At 37.8% G+C, this 16,078-nt stretch overlaps 1 protein-coding gene across 1 annotated transcript in view; it reads left to right on the top strand.

The window, feature by feature from the left end:
• LOC126476799 (ER membrane protein complex subunit 2-like) overlaps window positions 1-15,792 on the top strand; it is an 80,869-nt gene extending 65,077 nt beyond the window's left edge. The window contains exons 6-8 of the mRNA XM_050103569.1: window positions 6,631-6,726; window positions 13,803-13,900; window positions 15,468-15,792. Coding sequence (XP_049959526.1) covers window positions 6,631-6,726; window positions 13,803-13,900; window positions 15,468-15,552 — 279 coding nt within the window. The 3' untranslated portion in view covers window positions 15,553-15,792. The remainder of the gene's footprint in view (window positions 1-6,630; window positions 6,727-13,802; window positions 13,901-15,467) is intronic.
• Window positions 15,793-16,078: the final 286 nt, after the last annotated feature.

Genomic DNA, 16,078 nt, shown 5'->3' with positions numbered 1-16,078 from the left:
CTTACAGTTTAATGTAATAGTCTATTAACTGGGAAAACGAAATGTTGAGTGTGGGACCTATAGCTAAGATTTAAATAAGGTGTGAAAAACTTGAGAGTAGACTATTGATGTAATACTTCTGGTCCAAAAATACACATTTCATTAGCACAGACTTTAGCCACTGTACGAAGGCTGAGCATACTTGTGTTTCTGTCCATGTATGCAGCAGGCTGTGAACAAGTTGAAACAAGCACCGTGGTTGATATCTGTACAATCATTCAGAGACAGGAGCCACTGTTGAGAGGATATAAGACTGTTACCTTCTAAGGCTTAATGCGCCTACAGCATTATTGTGCACTGTGGTTTTAGTGCAAATCAATTGTTACCTCTGTGTTGACCAATTTGTATCTAGTATATTTAATAGTTCATTTACAAGTAAATCTATAAATTGAAGGAGAGTTTATAAGTGGTTTTTGTATCTATATGGAACCAAGTAAAAAGTGCAAGTGCGGTGTTGTAAGAGTGCGGTGTGTTGTAAGAGTGCGGTGTGGTAAGAGTGCAGTGTTGTAATCCACTGAAGAAGTCAAATCATTTTATTAGAGACAGGAAAAAACTGAGAAATGTCACAGCATGGATGCTCAAATTATTTCCACAATTACCTAGTGGTGGCAGGATTTGTGATAAATGTAGGAAAGATGTAACCACATTGAAAAATACACCAGAGCCCATCAGTGATAGAAGTGTTGAAGAAGATTCTTCTGGATCAGAGATAATCATCCCAGACCAAGACCCTGACTTCACTGCAACTTCAGTGGTAGTTCAAACACTTAAAACATCACTTCGAGAACTAGGTGAGTCCCCAGTTGATTAGAAAAAAGTAACATCTATGTGTTATGCCAAATCAAAAGTGAAAAAAATCTCATCAGTGACATGTAAACTTTTTGTTGCTGCTGAAACGTCATCCTCAGATACTGATACTGATTAATCTGTTCTTGAAAATATCAAAACAAACTTTAATAATTCCATAAGTAGAGCAAAAAAACTAATGATTCTTACAATTTTACCTGAAAAGTGGAGTGTCAGGAAAATAATGAGGGAATTTAATGCTCCTAATTACATTGTTCAGCAATCCAGAAACTTTTTGAAAGAGAAAGGATTCATGGAAGGTCCAAACCCAAAACCAGGAAAGTATTTACCAACAGAAACTGTCAAAACTGTACATTCATTTTATGAAAATGGTGAAGTTAGCCGAGCAATGCCAGGTATTAAAGAAACTTCATAAAGTTCTTTGTTACAGAAACAAGTGGAAGTTAAAAATATCAAAAATACTTATTTTGTGTAACCTTAGAGAAGTTTACAAACATTTTAAAGACAAGTTTCTCTAAATTTGCTGAGTTGAGGCCGAAACATTGTGTATTTGCTGGCTGGAGTGGCGCGCACACACACAGTCTCTGTGTGCACAACTCGCCAAAACATAAAATTAATGATAGAAAATTCCAAACTAAATATAGTAACAAACAGCAGCAGCTTAAACAATTATAAGCAGTGCATTGCAAACACACAACCCATCATCAGTTGATTGCAACTTGGGAAACTGTGAATACTGCCCAGGAGAAACTGTCATACATAAAATTTTACAAGACTCTTTTGATGCAAACTTAATTGAACGAGTTCATTTCCGACAGTGGATTGACCACTGTAATCTGAAAGTGTTCAGAAAACTTCAGAAGAATACATAGATTTATTTTGTAGCAAGATGTCTACTTTGATTCGACATGACTTCATTGCCAAGCAACAATGAACATTCTTTAACTCCACAAGAGAAAACCTTACGTAATCTGAATTTGTTGTCATTTGTGATTTTTCAGAAAATATTTGTATAGTTCTGCAGGATGAAGCTCAGAGTTACCGCTGAACAAGACAACAGATTACCATTCATCCTTTTGTTATATATTACAAACAGGAAGACAAAATTGGGCATTGAGCTTTGTAATTGTTTTCGATTGCCTGGAGCACAATACAGTTGCGGTTTACACCTTTCAAAAGCAGCTTATTTCCTATCTATCACATAAATTCCAAAAGCTTCCAAAAAGGGTATACTATTATTCTGACAGTTCTGCTGCTCAGTACAAAAATAAGAACAACTTCGTGAACCTTTGCCTTCATTAAGAAGGCTTCAACATAAAAGCTGAGTGGCACTTTTCAGCCACAGCACATGGGAAAGGGCCTTGTGATGGAGTAGGGGATTCAGTTAAGAGACTGGCAGCTCGTGCAAGTCTGCAAAGGCCGTACCAAAATCAGATCCAAACTCCACAAGATCTATTTGAGTTGGCAGTAGATAATATCACAAATGTTGATTTTGCATATTCCACTCAAGAAGACTATGCTGCTTCAGAAATATTATTAAAAAGTCGGCTTGAAGGGGCATTGACAATCAAAGGAACACAGCAATTTCATGCTTTCATTCCCAACACTACATCAAAGTTAATACTCAAATACTTTTCAGGTGATATGCAGAGTTGGGAGAGGGAAGTAACTACATCACCAGACAAACTGAAGTTACAAGATGTATCCGGCTATGTCACCACTGTATGTGGCAGAAACTGGTGTCTTGGGTACATTTTAGAAAAATACAAAGAACTTGATGAAGTGAAAACAACTTTCCTTCATTCATGTGGACCAATTAAGTTTACCGAGCGAGGTGGCGCAGTGGTTAGACACTGGACTCGCATTCGGGAGGACGACGGTTCAATCCCGCGTCCGGCCATCCTGATTTAGGTTTTCCGTGATTTCCCTAAATCGCTGCAGGCAAATGCCGGGATGGTTCCTTTCAAAGGGCACGGCCGACTTCCTTCCCCGTCCTTCCCTAATCTGATGAGACCGATGACCTCGCTGTCTGGTCTCCTTCCCCAAAACAAACAACCAACCAACTAAGTTATTCTCCTATCCTGCACATGCAGATGTCCTATGGGTGTCAGTTGTAGATGTTCTCACAAAAGTAAATCCATTTACTCTGACAGGGAGAACATACATTCTTAATGAAAGTGGTGTAAACCAAACCCATTCGACTTTATTAAAATGTAATCTGTGAAGTTCCAAGACAATTTATTGGGAAACTGCTTTCAACTCAGAACTTAATTTTTGTCTCAGGTTAGTGTTACCGGTAATTTATGTTTTATAGAAAGTTTTTTCAAAATTACTGTTAGTAACTATTGTGTTAAATTTAGCTGTTACTCAAAAACAAGCATTATGTATTTAATTTTTTTAATAGTTTCATTCCAAACAGCATGGACCAGAACTATAATGTAAATACTTGTACTTTTTCATTTCAGTTTGTAGTTAAATGCTCAAACTTTTTTGTTTCATCAGTTAATATATTATTAGTTAAGTTGTGTGTAATTAAAATATGCAATCAATTATAATATATGCTGATTAGTTTTGTTTTAATAAGGTGATGTTTTGATATTTCTAATAGTTTTTTTTTACTTACCTTTCAGTATATTTTAATGAAATTCCTGTTTGTTAAAGGTCAGTTTGGTCAGACTACAGCTGTTAGTGAAAAACAAGAGTCCGGAATAATTTTTTTTAACAATGAACCCATCATCATCATCCCACACTTATATCTTGCCATGTGACTTACAACAGTATGAAGTCGCTGTGGAAATATTTTGAAAATTTTCAATTATGTACTTTTTGTAAAAAAAAAAAAAAAAAAATCAAAATATTAATTAGTATTTTGAAAAAGATTATTAATTAGAAGCTATGTTTTGTTGTACATCCCTGGAAAAAGCATGCAAAATGACACCTTTCCCAGTTCTATATCTCAATTAGAGCAGCTCCTAGGGCAATTTAAAAAAAGTCTGTTCACTCATCTTTGGCTGGTTTTTGAAAAGTTTACATAGCAATATTTCAGGAATGGTTTGAGATAAAAAATTTAAATTTGGAATTTTTCTTAGTCTCAGCACCCACTATAATTACACTAAATTTTAGCAAAATCTAAAATTGTGAAGTAAAATAGGTGTGTTGATTTGACATGGTCTTGTAGGAAAAAACTTGATAATTGTGTTAGAACAAATCTCTTTTTCCTCATAATATACTATCTAAAACTCTTCACCTACATCTCACTGATATGTGGTGCATAGAAACATGCAACAGAAACAGCATTTTATTAGCTAGTGAGCCCTCTATCTTTCTCTAGTTAAATAGTTAAAGTATGCACATTCAGAAACACAACCACAAAGATACCGAAACGCACATGCCCATGGCCAAGGGTGAGTCTTCCTGTCTGTAGTCACAGGCTTGTGCATCTGTGTGTGCGTGCATGTGCGTGTGCGTACTTCTGCTAGAGAAAAAACAAGAGCTCACTTTCTGCTGTCTTTGTGTCACACATCAGTCAGCTGTAGGTAAACAGTTGCCTTTCTTTTGTTTTATTTATTATCCATCCAGGAATTTCCATTGTTGCTGTCTAAAACTCTGTCAGCACCCGTATATAATCCATACCACTTTTATTTTGTACTTTTCTTTTGTTGACTTTGGAAAAGAAATTTAACTTGGCTGTGTTCTTGCTGTAATACAGTAATATATGTAGTAATGTCTGTAGCTAAACTACTTTAATTTTACATGATATTGTCTAGTAGCAACTAGTAGAAACTAACCTCAACAACAGACAGTGTCTGCACCCAGCATTTAATTTCAAATACTGGCATAGCTGAGTGGTAAGCACTGCTGACTGCCATGCAGAGGACCTGGCTTTGACTCCCAGAACTCAAGGGATTTTTCATCAGTGGGAGGATTGGTATGGCAAACCCTCGGCCTCGTGAGGGTAACTGAGAAGCTACTCAACCGAATAGTAGCAGTTCTGTAGTAAAAAAAAAAAAAACAGCAATGGCCAGGAGTGTGTTGTGCTGACCACACACCCCTCTGTACAACATCCGATGGCACCATTGGCAGAGGATGACATGGCAGTCGGTCAAACATGATTAACTCGTCTGTGTCCAGTATGTAGAACCTTCCTTTTGCTTACTGGCAATGAAGCTGCACTAATTGTTCGTGTAATAACTTATTTCTGAAACAAACAAACTTACTTACTTTGATTTATTTCGAATCTGTAGTAATTCTTCTAATAGATTATTGTTGAATTTATATATTATTTGTATATATTATATGGAGAGAGACAAATGCCAGCCCAACATGAAGTTTTTCACTTGTCACTTACAATCAAGGTCTTGCATTTTATTGTTAATGTATATTATATCTAAATCTGTGTACATAATCTGCAAGCCACCGTTCTGTGCATGGCGGAGGGTACGACATACCGCTACTGATATTTCCTTTCCTGTTCCATTCACAAATAGTGATAGAAAAACAGCCATTCATAAGCCTCCTTATGCAACCCAATATCTCTCATCTTATGTTCATGGTCCTTACACGAAATGTACATTGGTGGCAGTAGAATCACCTACCTGCAACAAATGTAGCAGCACACTTCTGAATTTTCAGTATCTTCCATTAATGTGACCTGGTGGGTATCCCAAATGCTCAAGCAGTACTCAAGAATGGATTGCACTAGCATCCTATTCACGGTCTCCTTTATACATGATCTACACATCACTAAAGTTCTCCCAATAAGGATATATTTTCACAATATTTGTAAATTTAAATGTAATAGGCTGCACTAAAGTTTCATACAAGAAGCTCGATAATAGCCTCCCACCATTATTTGAATGACTCCCAATCTTATTACCTTGGGGGGTGCTTGTAAACCTCCCAGTACTTCTACAGTGTTTTGACACCAGGCAGAAGTTTGATTAAACCCAAGCCAGTTACCACGTAGAAATACAGGGTGATTCACGAAGATATGCATAAACTGTAACATGTTATTCTATATGTAAAACTAAAGAAAAAAGTTCATACAAACATCACAAAACTGTACAATGTTAAAGTAAAGCACGATTTCCATTTATTTTGTTGTTATATCTGGTGAATCCAATAACAATCTACAAACTACAATAGTTACTATGTGGTTTCACTTAAATACACTGTTGGTATTATGTTCTTTCACTGAACAATACAGTAAACGGACTCCTTTCAAGGTTGGAAAACGACTGAAACAACTCACTAACTGTTGCCAACAATGACATAAATGTTCCTACATTCTTAATGGAAAGTAAACAAATCTACTTATATAATAATCTTTGCTTCTCTGGAAGTTCTGGAAAGCTACTGCAGATACACATCTGGGACATGTTTTATTAGAGTCATCAGGCCAATAACAACAAAATAAATGGAAATCGTGCTTTATTTTAACCCCTTACAGTTTTGTGATGGCTTCATGTTAATTAAGTTGCTAAACTTCAGGCAAAATCTTTCATTAGCTGTAACTCCATATCTATACATTTGAGGACCTATCTTTATATGAACTTTTTTTCTTTAGTTTTACTTGTAGAATAACATATTAAAATATTTGCCTAGTTTGTGAATCACCCTGTATATATTGTCCACTTCATAAATTATGCAAGGACTGCTGCAAATAATCCATTGTATTATAATTATTTTGTCATAGCCAGCACCTGTTTTGAGATTTGTTGCAAACAGTTATGAAGTGCTGTTTTGAGAACTGCTAGAAACAGGTTATTTCTATTGTTCTTTCAGGGAGGATTTGAAAACATGGAACTTGCTCGTGCACATTACTGTGAAGCCATCAAGTTGAATCCAAATAACATGAGAGCTTTGTATGGACTATTTTTGGTAAGTTAAACTGTTTTATCTATATTTATGTCTTACTTTCTCTTCTTTGTGTGCTCTTCGAGCAGTTGGAAACAGTAAAAGTTAGAATTAATTGTAGTTAACAGTTTGCTTACATAATTTATAACAAAGTATTGATTGCTACTCTAATTTCTGATTTGGACAGTGAGTTCTGCCTCCTCTGCATATGCTGTCAGTATCTGTATAGATTACAAACTGCAAATAAGTTATTGTATGCTGCAGTACATCTTATCTCTCTGGGAACAGAAACATTTGATTAAAAATGGTTACATTAAAAGGGCCGGCCCGTGTGGCCGTGCGGTTCTAGGCGCTACAGTCTGGAACCGCGGGCCGCTACGGTCGCAGGTTCGAATCCTGCCTCGGGCATGGATGTGTGTGATGTCCTTAGGTTAGTTAGGTTTAAGTAGTTCTAAGTTCTAGGGGACTGATGACCTCAGATGTTAAGTCCCATAGTGCTCAGAGCCATTTTTTTGTTACATTAAAGGAAAGGGATAAAACCAGTTTCAGAATGATCAAAAGTTGAGACAATCTGATGTCTCAGGTATGAGGCGTAAAAAGAAGTGTAGGTAAAAAGATGTTTATTTGTTGTTGCACATGTTCATTCGTGGTCTAAAATTTTCCTTTTGTTACTGCAAAACTCAGAATGTCTGGAAAATCCATCAGTAAATAATTTGTCAAGAATCTTACTCGCTTTTTGCTCTTATTTATTAACCCAGTCAGACTTCTTGCATGCATCTGTCAGTTGTATGGATAGTGTCATCCTTACAGCATGTTTTGCACTAGAATAACAGCTGTAAACTAAGGTTTAAAAATCAGTTCAGAGTTATCATCACATCTTCTTCATCTTTTTGTTGATCAACCATTTATCATCGATTACTGGGTATAGACCTGACCTCTCACAGGTTTCTCCATCCATCATCTTTTGACATCTAAATCCACCCTTCTTGTTTGTCCTCAGTCCATCTTCCAATAGGTTGTTCATGATACATTTTCTTTATCACGGGGAATCCAACATAGATTCTCCATCTCCCAACACTTCATCTTACTATATGAGCAGCCCATTTCCATTTCAGTTTCATAAGTCACTAACACATCTCCTACTCCTGCCTTTTCTCTTATCAACCTGTTTGTTTTTCTATCTCTTCTGGTTATGTTCATCATCCATTGCTCATTTGGGAACCTTCGGTTTTTAAATAGTTAAAAAAAAGAATTGATGGACTGTGTCAGCTGTGAAACCCAGCACATTATATGGTTAGCACCCATCTCTGCTTATTAATTAGCATGACTACCTTGTACCCCAAAGCTTGCTTCAATTAAGACTGACACATCCACTAATAATTTGCAAATTTGTCTAATGGAGAAGACAGTCTTTGTCACTATAGTCTTGTCAGTTATAAAGTAACTACATTTTCATTGCAGCATGAAATTACTGTATGTGATACACCCCCTACACTGCTGTATGTATCCAGCAGATGAGATCACTTGAATATATTTAGTCTGCCTAGAGGCGGGAAACATGGTATAGTTCTGGTGGGTGCCAGTCAATCTTATATTACAGGGTGTTCTTCTTGGCCTAGCACAGGTGTGTGTGTGTGTGTGTGTGTGTGTGTGTGTGTGTGTGTGTGTGTGTAAAGCCCAATTTAATTTTAGTGTGTACGTGGTTTGTTTTTCAGGATCAGTAGCTATTTGTAGATTAAATTAGGCTTTAATTATTCATGATTTTTTTGTTATGTTCCTGTAACTACTTCACCAGGTATTATTATTATTATTACTATTGTTGTTGTTTTTATTTAGCCAGTAGTTGCTCATAAATTAAATTAGGCTTTAGTTATCCATGATTCTTTTGTTATGTTCCTGTAACTGGTGCACAAAGTGGTTACTATTATTATTATTGTTATTATTATTATTGTTATTATTATTATTATTATTATTATTGTTAGTAGTAGTATAGTAGTAGTAGTAGTAGTAGTAGTATTTCGTGTGGGAAGCCTGTTCACTTCACAAAAATCTTCTTAGAAGAGTGTTTACATCAGTGACAGCTCTGTTGTTTCATTTCAGTGCTCTCTTTTATAACTACAAGTGCTTTCATAATGCACTTCATATAATGGATCTGTCACACATTACCTGCCTTTCATAAACAAAAAAATGCCAGATGATCCAAAAGTAAAACAACACTTGAAAGATCAATAACTCAAAAACTATTGCCAAGTGCATGATATAACTTGCATGGAAAGATACAGGATTGTACTTCATTACAAAAAATGTTATTTGTCAGAATACTATAATTTATTTCTTGTTAGCTTCCCTATGAGTCAGTAGTTTCCAAGGTGATGTGGTACAGTTTACAATTGTGATCCATTTCCATTAAACAAAAAATGATCATCATCTGTTGTCCATGGGAGATTAAAAAACAGTCTGCATTATTTTCCATTTTTACCAGCTGTAAGCATCTCTGAATAAAAGCACTACATTGTGTCCCACTGGTGAAAACTGTAACATGTAGCAAATGCCCACATGATGCCTGGGTACAACCTTCAGATCTTATAAATATGAAGAAAAATGAAGAAGTCCAGTCCATGAGGTATCTATGATAATGTAAAACTTTGCTTCTTCCCAAATTGTAAAAGCTGTCTCAAAGTGAGATGTACTGAACAGGATGTGTGTGAATGAATGAATGAGTGAGTGAGTGAGTGAGTGAGTGAGTGAGTGTACTGGTGGATAGGAGGGTGGACAGGAGTAAAAAATAATCACATCAGACAGCCAAGCTGCCAGTGATATCACACTATTGTCAGTATAAATTATTCCATTTACTACTTCATAAGTTACGTGCCCACACATTGTTGGGACAAGGAGGGTACAGACGTGTCTGGTATTGTATTAAAACAACAAAGTTGACTGAAATGTTATAGAAGGTAAAACACAAATTTTTAATCATGTGTTTCTTGAGGAAATATCAAGTACATATTTAATTTTTAATAAATTGGACTACTTTTGGTCTGGTAAACTACTAATAGGTTCAAAAAAGAAGGGACATTAGACCAAAACGGTGGTGAGACATAATTCTTGTATAGTTTCTTTTTACCTCGGAACAAAAGATATCTCCATAATGTTCCCACCATTAAGACAACAGCACAGCTTTTTTGTTTAGCAGAATGATTAAAAAGTTGATGGCTTTTTTAATACCTGTGCATTCCTTACTGGAAATTTAGTATTGCTCACAGTAGAGGCACCTGTACATCATGAAACTTCACACATTTCTACTTAATACCCATTTGTGGCAACTACACATTGTCAAATGTTACATTTTCTTAATGAAGCTAAATACACTCCTGGAAATGGAAAAAAGAACACATTGACACCGGTGTGTCAGACCCACCATACTTGCTCCGGACACTGCGAGAGGGCTGTACAAGCAATGATCACACGCACGGCACAGCAGACACACCAGGAACCGCGGTGTTGGCCGTCGAATGGCGCTAGCTGCGCAGCATTTGTGCACCGCCGCCGTCAGTGTCAGCTAGTTTGCCGTGGCATACGGAGCTCCATCGCAGTCTTTAACACTGGTAGCATGCCGCGACAGCGTGGACGTGAACCGTATGTGCAGTGACGGACTTTGAGCGAGGGCGTATAGTGGGCATGTGGGAGGCCGGGTGGACGTACCGCCGAATTGCTCAACACGTGGGGCGTGAGGCCTCCACAGTACATCGATGTTGTCGCCAGTGATCGGCGGAAGGTGCACGTGCCCGTCGACCTGGGACCGGACCGCAGCGACGCACGGATGCACGCCAAGACCGTAGGATCCTACGCAGTGCCGTAGGGGACCGCACCGCCACTTCCCAGCAAATTAGGGACACTGTTGTTCCTGGGGTATCGGCGAGGACCATTCGCAACCGTCTCCATGAAGCTGGGCTACGGTCCCGCACACCGTTAGGCTGTCTTCCGCTCACGCCCCAACATCGTGCAGCCCGCCTCCAGTGGTGTCGCGACAGGCGTGAATGGAGGGACGAATGGAGACGTGTCGTCTTCAGCGATGAGAGTCGCTTCTGCCTTGGTGCCAATGATGGTCGTATGCGTGTTTGGCGCTGTGCAGGTGAGCGCCACAATCAGGACTGCATACGACCGAGGCACACAGGGCCAACACCCGGCATCATGGTGTGGGGAGCGATCTCCTACACTGGCCGTACACCACTGGTGATCGTCGAGGGGACACTGAATAGTGCACGGTACATCCAAACCGTCATCGAACCCATCGTTCTACCATTCCTAGACCGGCAAGGGAACTTGCTGTTCCAACAGGACAATGCACGTCCGCATGTATCCCGTGCCACCCAACGTGCTCTAGAAGGTGTAAGTCAACTACCCTGGCCAGCAAGATCTCCGGATCTGTCCCCCATTGAGCATGTTTGGGACTGGATGAAGCGTCGTCTCACGCGGTCTGCACGTCCAGCACGAACGCTGGTCCAACTGAGGCGCCAGGTGGAAATGGCATGGCAAGCCGTTCCACAGGACTACATCCAGCATCTCTACGATCGTCTCCATGGGAGAATAGCAGCCTGCATTGCTGCGAAAGGTGGATATACACTGTACTAGTGCCGACATTGTGCATGCTCTGTTGCCTGTGTCTATGTGCCTGTGGTTCTGTCAGTGTGATCATGTGATGTATCTGACCCCAGGAATGTGTCAATAAAGTTTCCCCTTCCTGGGACAATGAATTCATGGTGTTCTTATTTCAATTTCCAGGATTGTATATTTATTTATTTGTCCTTTTGACCATTTAACACAGCAGTATAGGACATATCAGATACATTACAGAAAAAAGATGCACACAGAGTAGGATAGGATTAGGCAAGGATAGGGCAGGAAATCACCTGGTGTCTTACAGGGGAACCACCCTGGCATTCTCCTTAGCAGCTCGGGGAACCATGGAAAACCTAAGTCAGGGCAGCCAGATGGGAAACACTCCCCTTGAATGTGAGTCCATTCCGTTAACACGGCCTTAGGTTCCTGGTTCTGTATATGATTTGGAAATAAAACCGCGTGTACCTGGTCTACAAGGAGAATATACGAGGGCTATCCACAAAGTACATTACGTTTTGGAATTAAAAATAAATAAAGTATTGGAATTTTTTTATTATATACAGATGAAAGCCACACTTAAATACTACTTTTCTACATTGTTGCCATTTAAATTAAGGCACTTATCGTAGCGATGGACGAGCTTGGAAATTCCTTCATCATAAAATTTGGCCTCCTGCGTCTTCAACCATGTGGCGACTGTCTTTTGGGACAGAAAAGGTGTGATTTTTGTGGATTCTCTGGAAAGAGGCACTACAATAAACTCTCAAAGGTATTGCCAAACTCTGCACAACCTCAGAAGAGCAATACAAAACAAGCGCAGGGGAAAGTTGGGCCCAAAGATCTTGCTGATTCACGGCAACGCCCGAGCCCACACGGCAAATGCCACTCGTGAAGTTCTCGAATCTTTTAAGTGGGAGTTGTTTCCTCATCCGCCGTACAGTCCCGACCTGGCACCGAGCGACTTCCACTTATTCCCAGCAATGAAGAAGTGGTTGGCTATGCAGCATTTTGATGATGACGCACAGCTTCAAGAAGAGGTAACCACGTGGTTGAAGGCGCAGGCGGCCGAATTTTACGATGAAGGAATTTCCAAGCTCATCCATCGCTATGATAAGTGCCTTAATTTAAATGGCAACTATGTTGAAAAGTAGTATTTAAGTGTGGCTTTCATCTGTATATAATAAAAAAAAATTCCAATACATTATTTATTTTTAATTCCAAAATGTAATGTACTTTGTGAATAGCCCTCGTATCAGGCACAAGGAATACAATCTGTGGTACAACTAATACATGGAACTATGTTATGTTAAACTTCTGAAAGCTATAAACTCATATATTTGCACTTCAGGAAAATGTAAACACATGAACACCTGCCAACACTTAAAGTATCGCAGCTGTTCATGCAACTGATTTCATTCTCGGAAGAAGTGAACCGCACTTAATCTGAAGTAAAGAATAGAGAATACTAGCATGTCAAACATTCTCACGCAAAGACACACACATCATAGGTAGCACATCTGTTAAAAGTATTCAACAAGTGAGGGACTAATATGTCTGTAAGCTAACATATTTACTTACACTGTAGAAATACTTATCAGCAAGAAATGTTTCTCTAACTCTGCTCTAAAAGCTGCTTCCTCCTTCAACCTTTTTATGTATGTTGGCAGTGCGCTATAAAGAATGATATCAAAATAGCTTACGTGTCAGAGTATGAGTTGTTCTCGCTCACTTGACATGGAAGGATCCACAGTTATGTGTGTTATAACAATGGTAATTGCTATTAGTTTGCAGGTCTCCAACAATTTTTCATCAACACGCATTTGAATAGATGCAACAATGGCACTGTAAGTGTGCATAACTTATTAAATGGGGATTTACAGTGAGTCCCTGTGGAGCTATATGACAATATTCGAGTAGCCCTTTTCTATTAGTTTTGCCCCAGAAAACTAGGCCATAAGCTATGAGAGACTTTAAGTAACCAAAGTAAGTCATTCTAGCACCTTCTGAGGAACCTACATTTGAAATGACTTTATGAAATACTAATACCAGAGAAGGAAAGTTGCTACTCATCATATAGCGGAGATGCTGAGTCACAATAGGCACAACAAAAAAATTCACACAGTTATAGCTTTCGGCCATTAAGGCCTTTATCAGCAATAGACACACATACACTACTGCAGTGTGGTTGCAGCTCTCTGAGACTGCAGATGTGTGTGCAAGTTGCGTTTGTGTGTGTGTGTGTGTGTGTGTGTGTGTGTACTGCTGACAAAGGCCTTAATGGCCGAAAGCTATAATTCTGTGAATCTTTTTGTTGTGCCTATCACGACTCAGCATCTCCGCTATATGGTGAGTAGCAACTTTCCTTCTTTGGTATTGTTACATTCCATCCTGGATTTTCCATTGTTTGATTTATGAAATACTATCGGTTTTAAGTAATAACTGAGTTTCCATGTACTATTAAAAGAAATTTTCTCTTTTAGGCAGCAACCAACATAGGTTTGTCACCTAAATGCACATCAACAAAGAAGAAGGAAGCACAGAAATTAGCAAAGTGGGCTCTCCATGAAATTGCTCTCAGGTATGGCCATTTTAATAAGTGGTGAATGAAAAATGATATGTCACATTGACCTTAAATATTATTAGAGTTACTGTAATGTTTACTCAAATTTCAACACCATGAGGCGATTACCAAAGGAATGAAATTGAGTCAGTGTATAAGTTATAATGCTACAAAGAAATGATTATATGTGCAAAGCAATGTGCTGAGTCTCTCCACATGTTGTAGTATTCAATCAAATCATATGATGCAAGAGAATTGCATTCCATTTAACAATTATACAAGTCCAAAATTTATACAACTATTTGGCTGTTGAACAGTTCTTAGAAGTGATTAATCAGCTTATAAGGACCCCTGCCCCCTTAGCCCGTATATGCTCAAACTTTCTAAAGTACTAGCTGTAACATTCTTCAACTTTGGAAAAAAATATTGTGATTAATTTTAAATTTTATTCAAGACAGCCATTGAAATTAATATTTAGGCTGAAAATGGGTGAATAAATATTTCAAATACTAACAAAGAGATAGAGGGGCTGGCCAGTACTTACCTCAGCTCAGTACAGCCGATAGATAACACAAAACAGAACAGAAAATTTACATTCATAGCTTTCGGAACTTTGTTCCTTCATCAGGGAGGAGAGAGGGGAAAAAGGGAAGAAGGGAAAGTGGATTTAGTTACTCACAACCCATGGGTTCCCTTTTTTCCCCGTCTCCTCCCTGATGAAGGAACAAAGTTCCGAAAGTTAGGAATGTAAATTTTCTGTTGTTTTGTGTTATCTATCAGCTGTACTGAGCTGAGGTAAGTACTGGCCAGCCCCTCTATCTCTTTGTTAGTATTTGTTTCACATCTTTATATGAGATTTTCCATTAATCACTTTGAATACATATTTCCATTAGTAGAACCATGTTTATAACAAACAGTTCATGTACTGAAAACTCTCTATGAATAGGTTTTTTTTTCTTTCTTACAACCATTGTTGAATGTTAATAAACATCATCCAATTGTTACATTCGTTCTCAGTAAAAATTCTTGTGTTCCAGTACAGGGTACAAACCCCAGTGATCATTCTTGATTTAAATTTTTCTAAATCAGAGTAGGTGAATGCCAACTACATTTGTTACACAAGGCCATGTCTGATTGCATTCTAGTTTCTTGTCTGTGCTGGTGCTCTGCGTTTAAAGACTCTGATTTTGATGGAACATTAAGTACTGACTTTGACCGTACTTTGGCAAGAACCTTAAGTAATAACTAGCAATTAAATTCATAATTTTTATTTTAAACATTAGACTCACAGTGTTAATAAATCCAGCTGACAATGACCATGCCTCTGATACTTCACTTCCATAGCATTTAAATTCTTTGCACTGTGCTGTGATTTTTTTTTTTCCTGTGATTCTGCATTGCCACTAAAAATCATCTTCGTTGTACAAATTAACAATATTACCAGTTAAAACTTCAATTCTAGATTCATTTTAATTACTCTTCAAGACACTTTGTTAAGTGAAAAAACAGCTGATTTTATGTCAGAATGTATTGTACATGTTGGGATATATCCCTCTCTAATCTTTAGCACTTTTTTATGTTGCAGGTATGAGAGGCAGAGTAGAAATAAAAAACAGGTAGCATCCCTGGAATCCCTTGTTAGTTCATTGCAAATTTCTGGAACATCATAAAATTTGAAAGTTCAATGCTTTACTTTTACTTAAGTTTATTGTTGTAAGGTCTATAGTATTTTAAAAATGATGTCTTTACACACTGTTATTTGTGAACTTTGAAATTGTTAATAAATGTGTATAATTTATTTTAAGTTAATAGTGAATGATTCATTGTATATGCAGTGATGGAAACTATAAACAATGTTGCAGTTGTGGAATCTTGATCTTTGGCAAAATTAAAATCATTTTCTATTATTATGTGTTGCATTGCTCTTGTAATCTCGGAAGCTATATACTGAGCTACTACCATTTGTCATTTGAGTAATAGTTTCCATAGTTCTTATTATTTATGTGAGTATCTTTGACGATTCAATTAGTTTACACTGTTTAATTGTAGTTTGTGGAAATGCCCTGCCATCACAAATGCAGTTTCTCTATTGTAATTGACTGAAGGAATCATTGGTAGTCTCAAATGTGTAATTTAGTAAATATACAGTTCTTTGACTTTCTCTTATTTGAAGTTTTCCAGAGATTATTGCCACAC

This window comes from Schistocerca serialis, chromosome 1 (assembly GCF_023864345.2).
Source record: "Schistocerca serialis cubense isolate TAMUIC-IGC-003099 chromosome 1, iqSchSeri2.2, whole genome shotgun sequence".
NCBI classification, from domain to species: Eukaryota; Metazoa; Arthropoda; class Insecta; order Orthoptera; family Acrididae; genus Schistocerca; species Schistocerca serialis.
The sequence above is the reverse complement of the archived record's forward strand: the minus strand, read 5'-3'. Positions and strand labels throughout refer to the sequence as shown.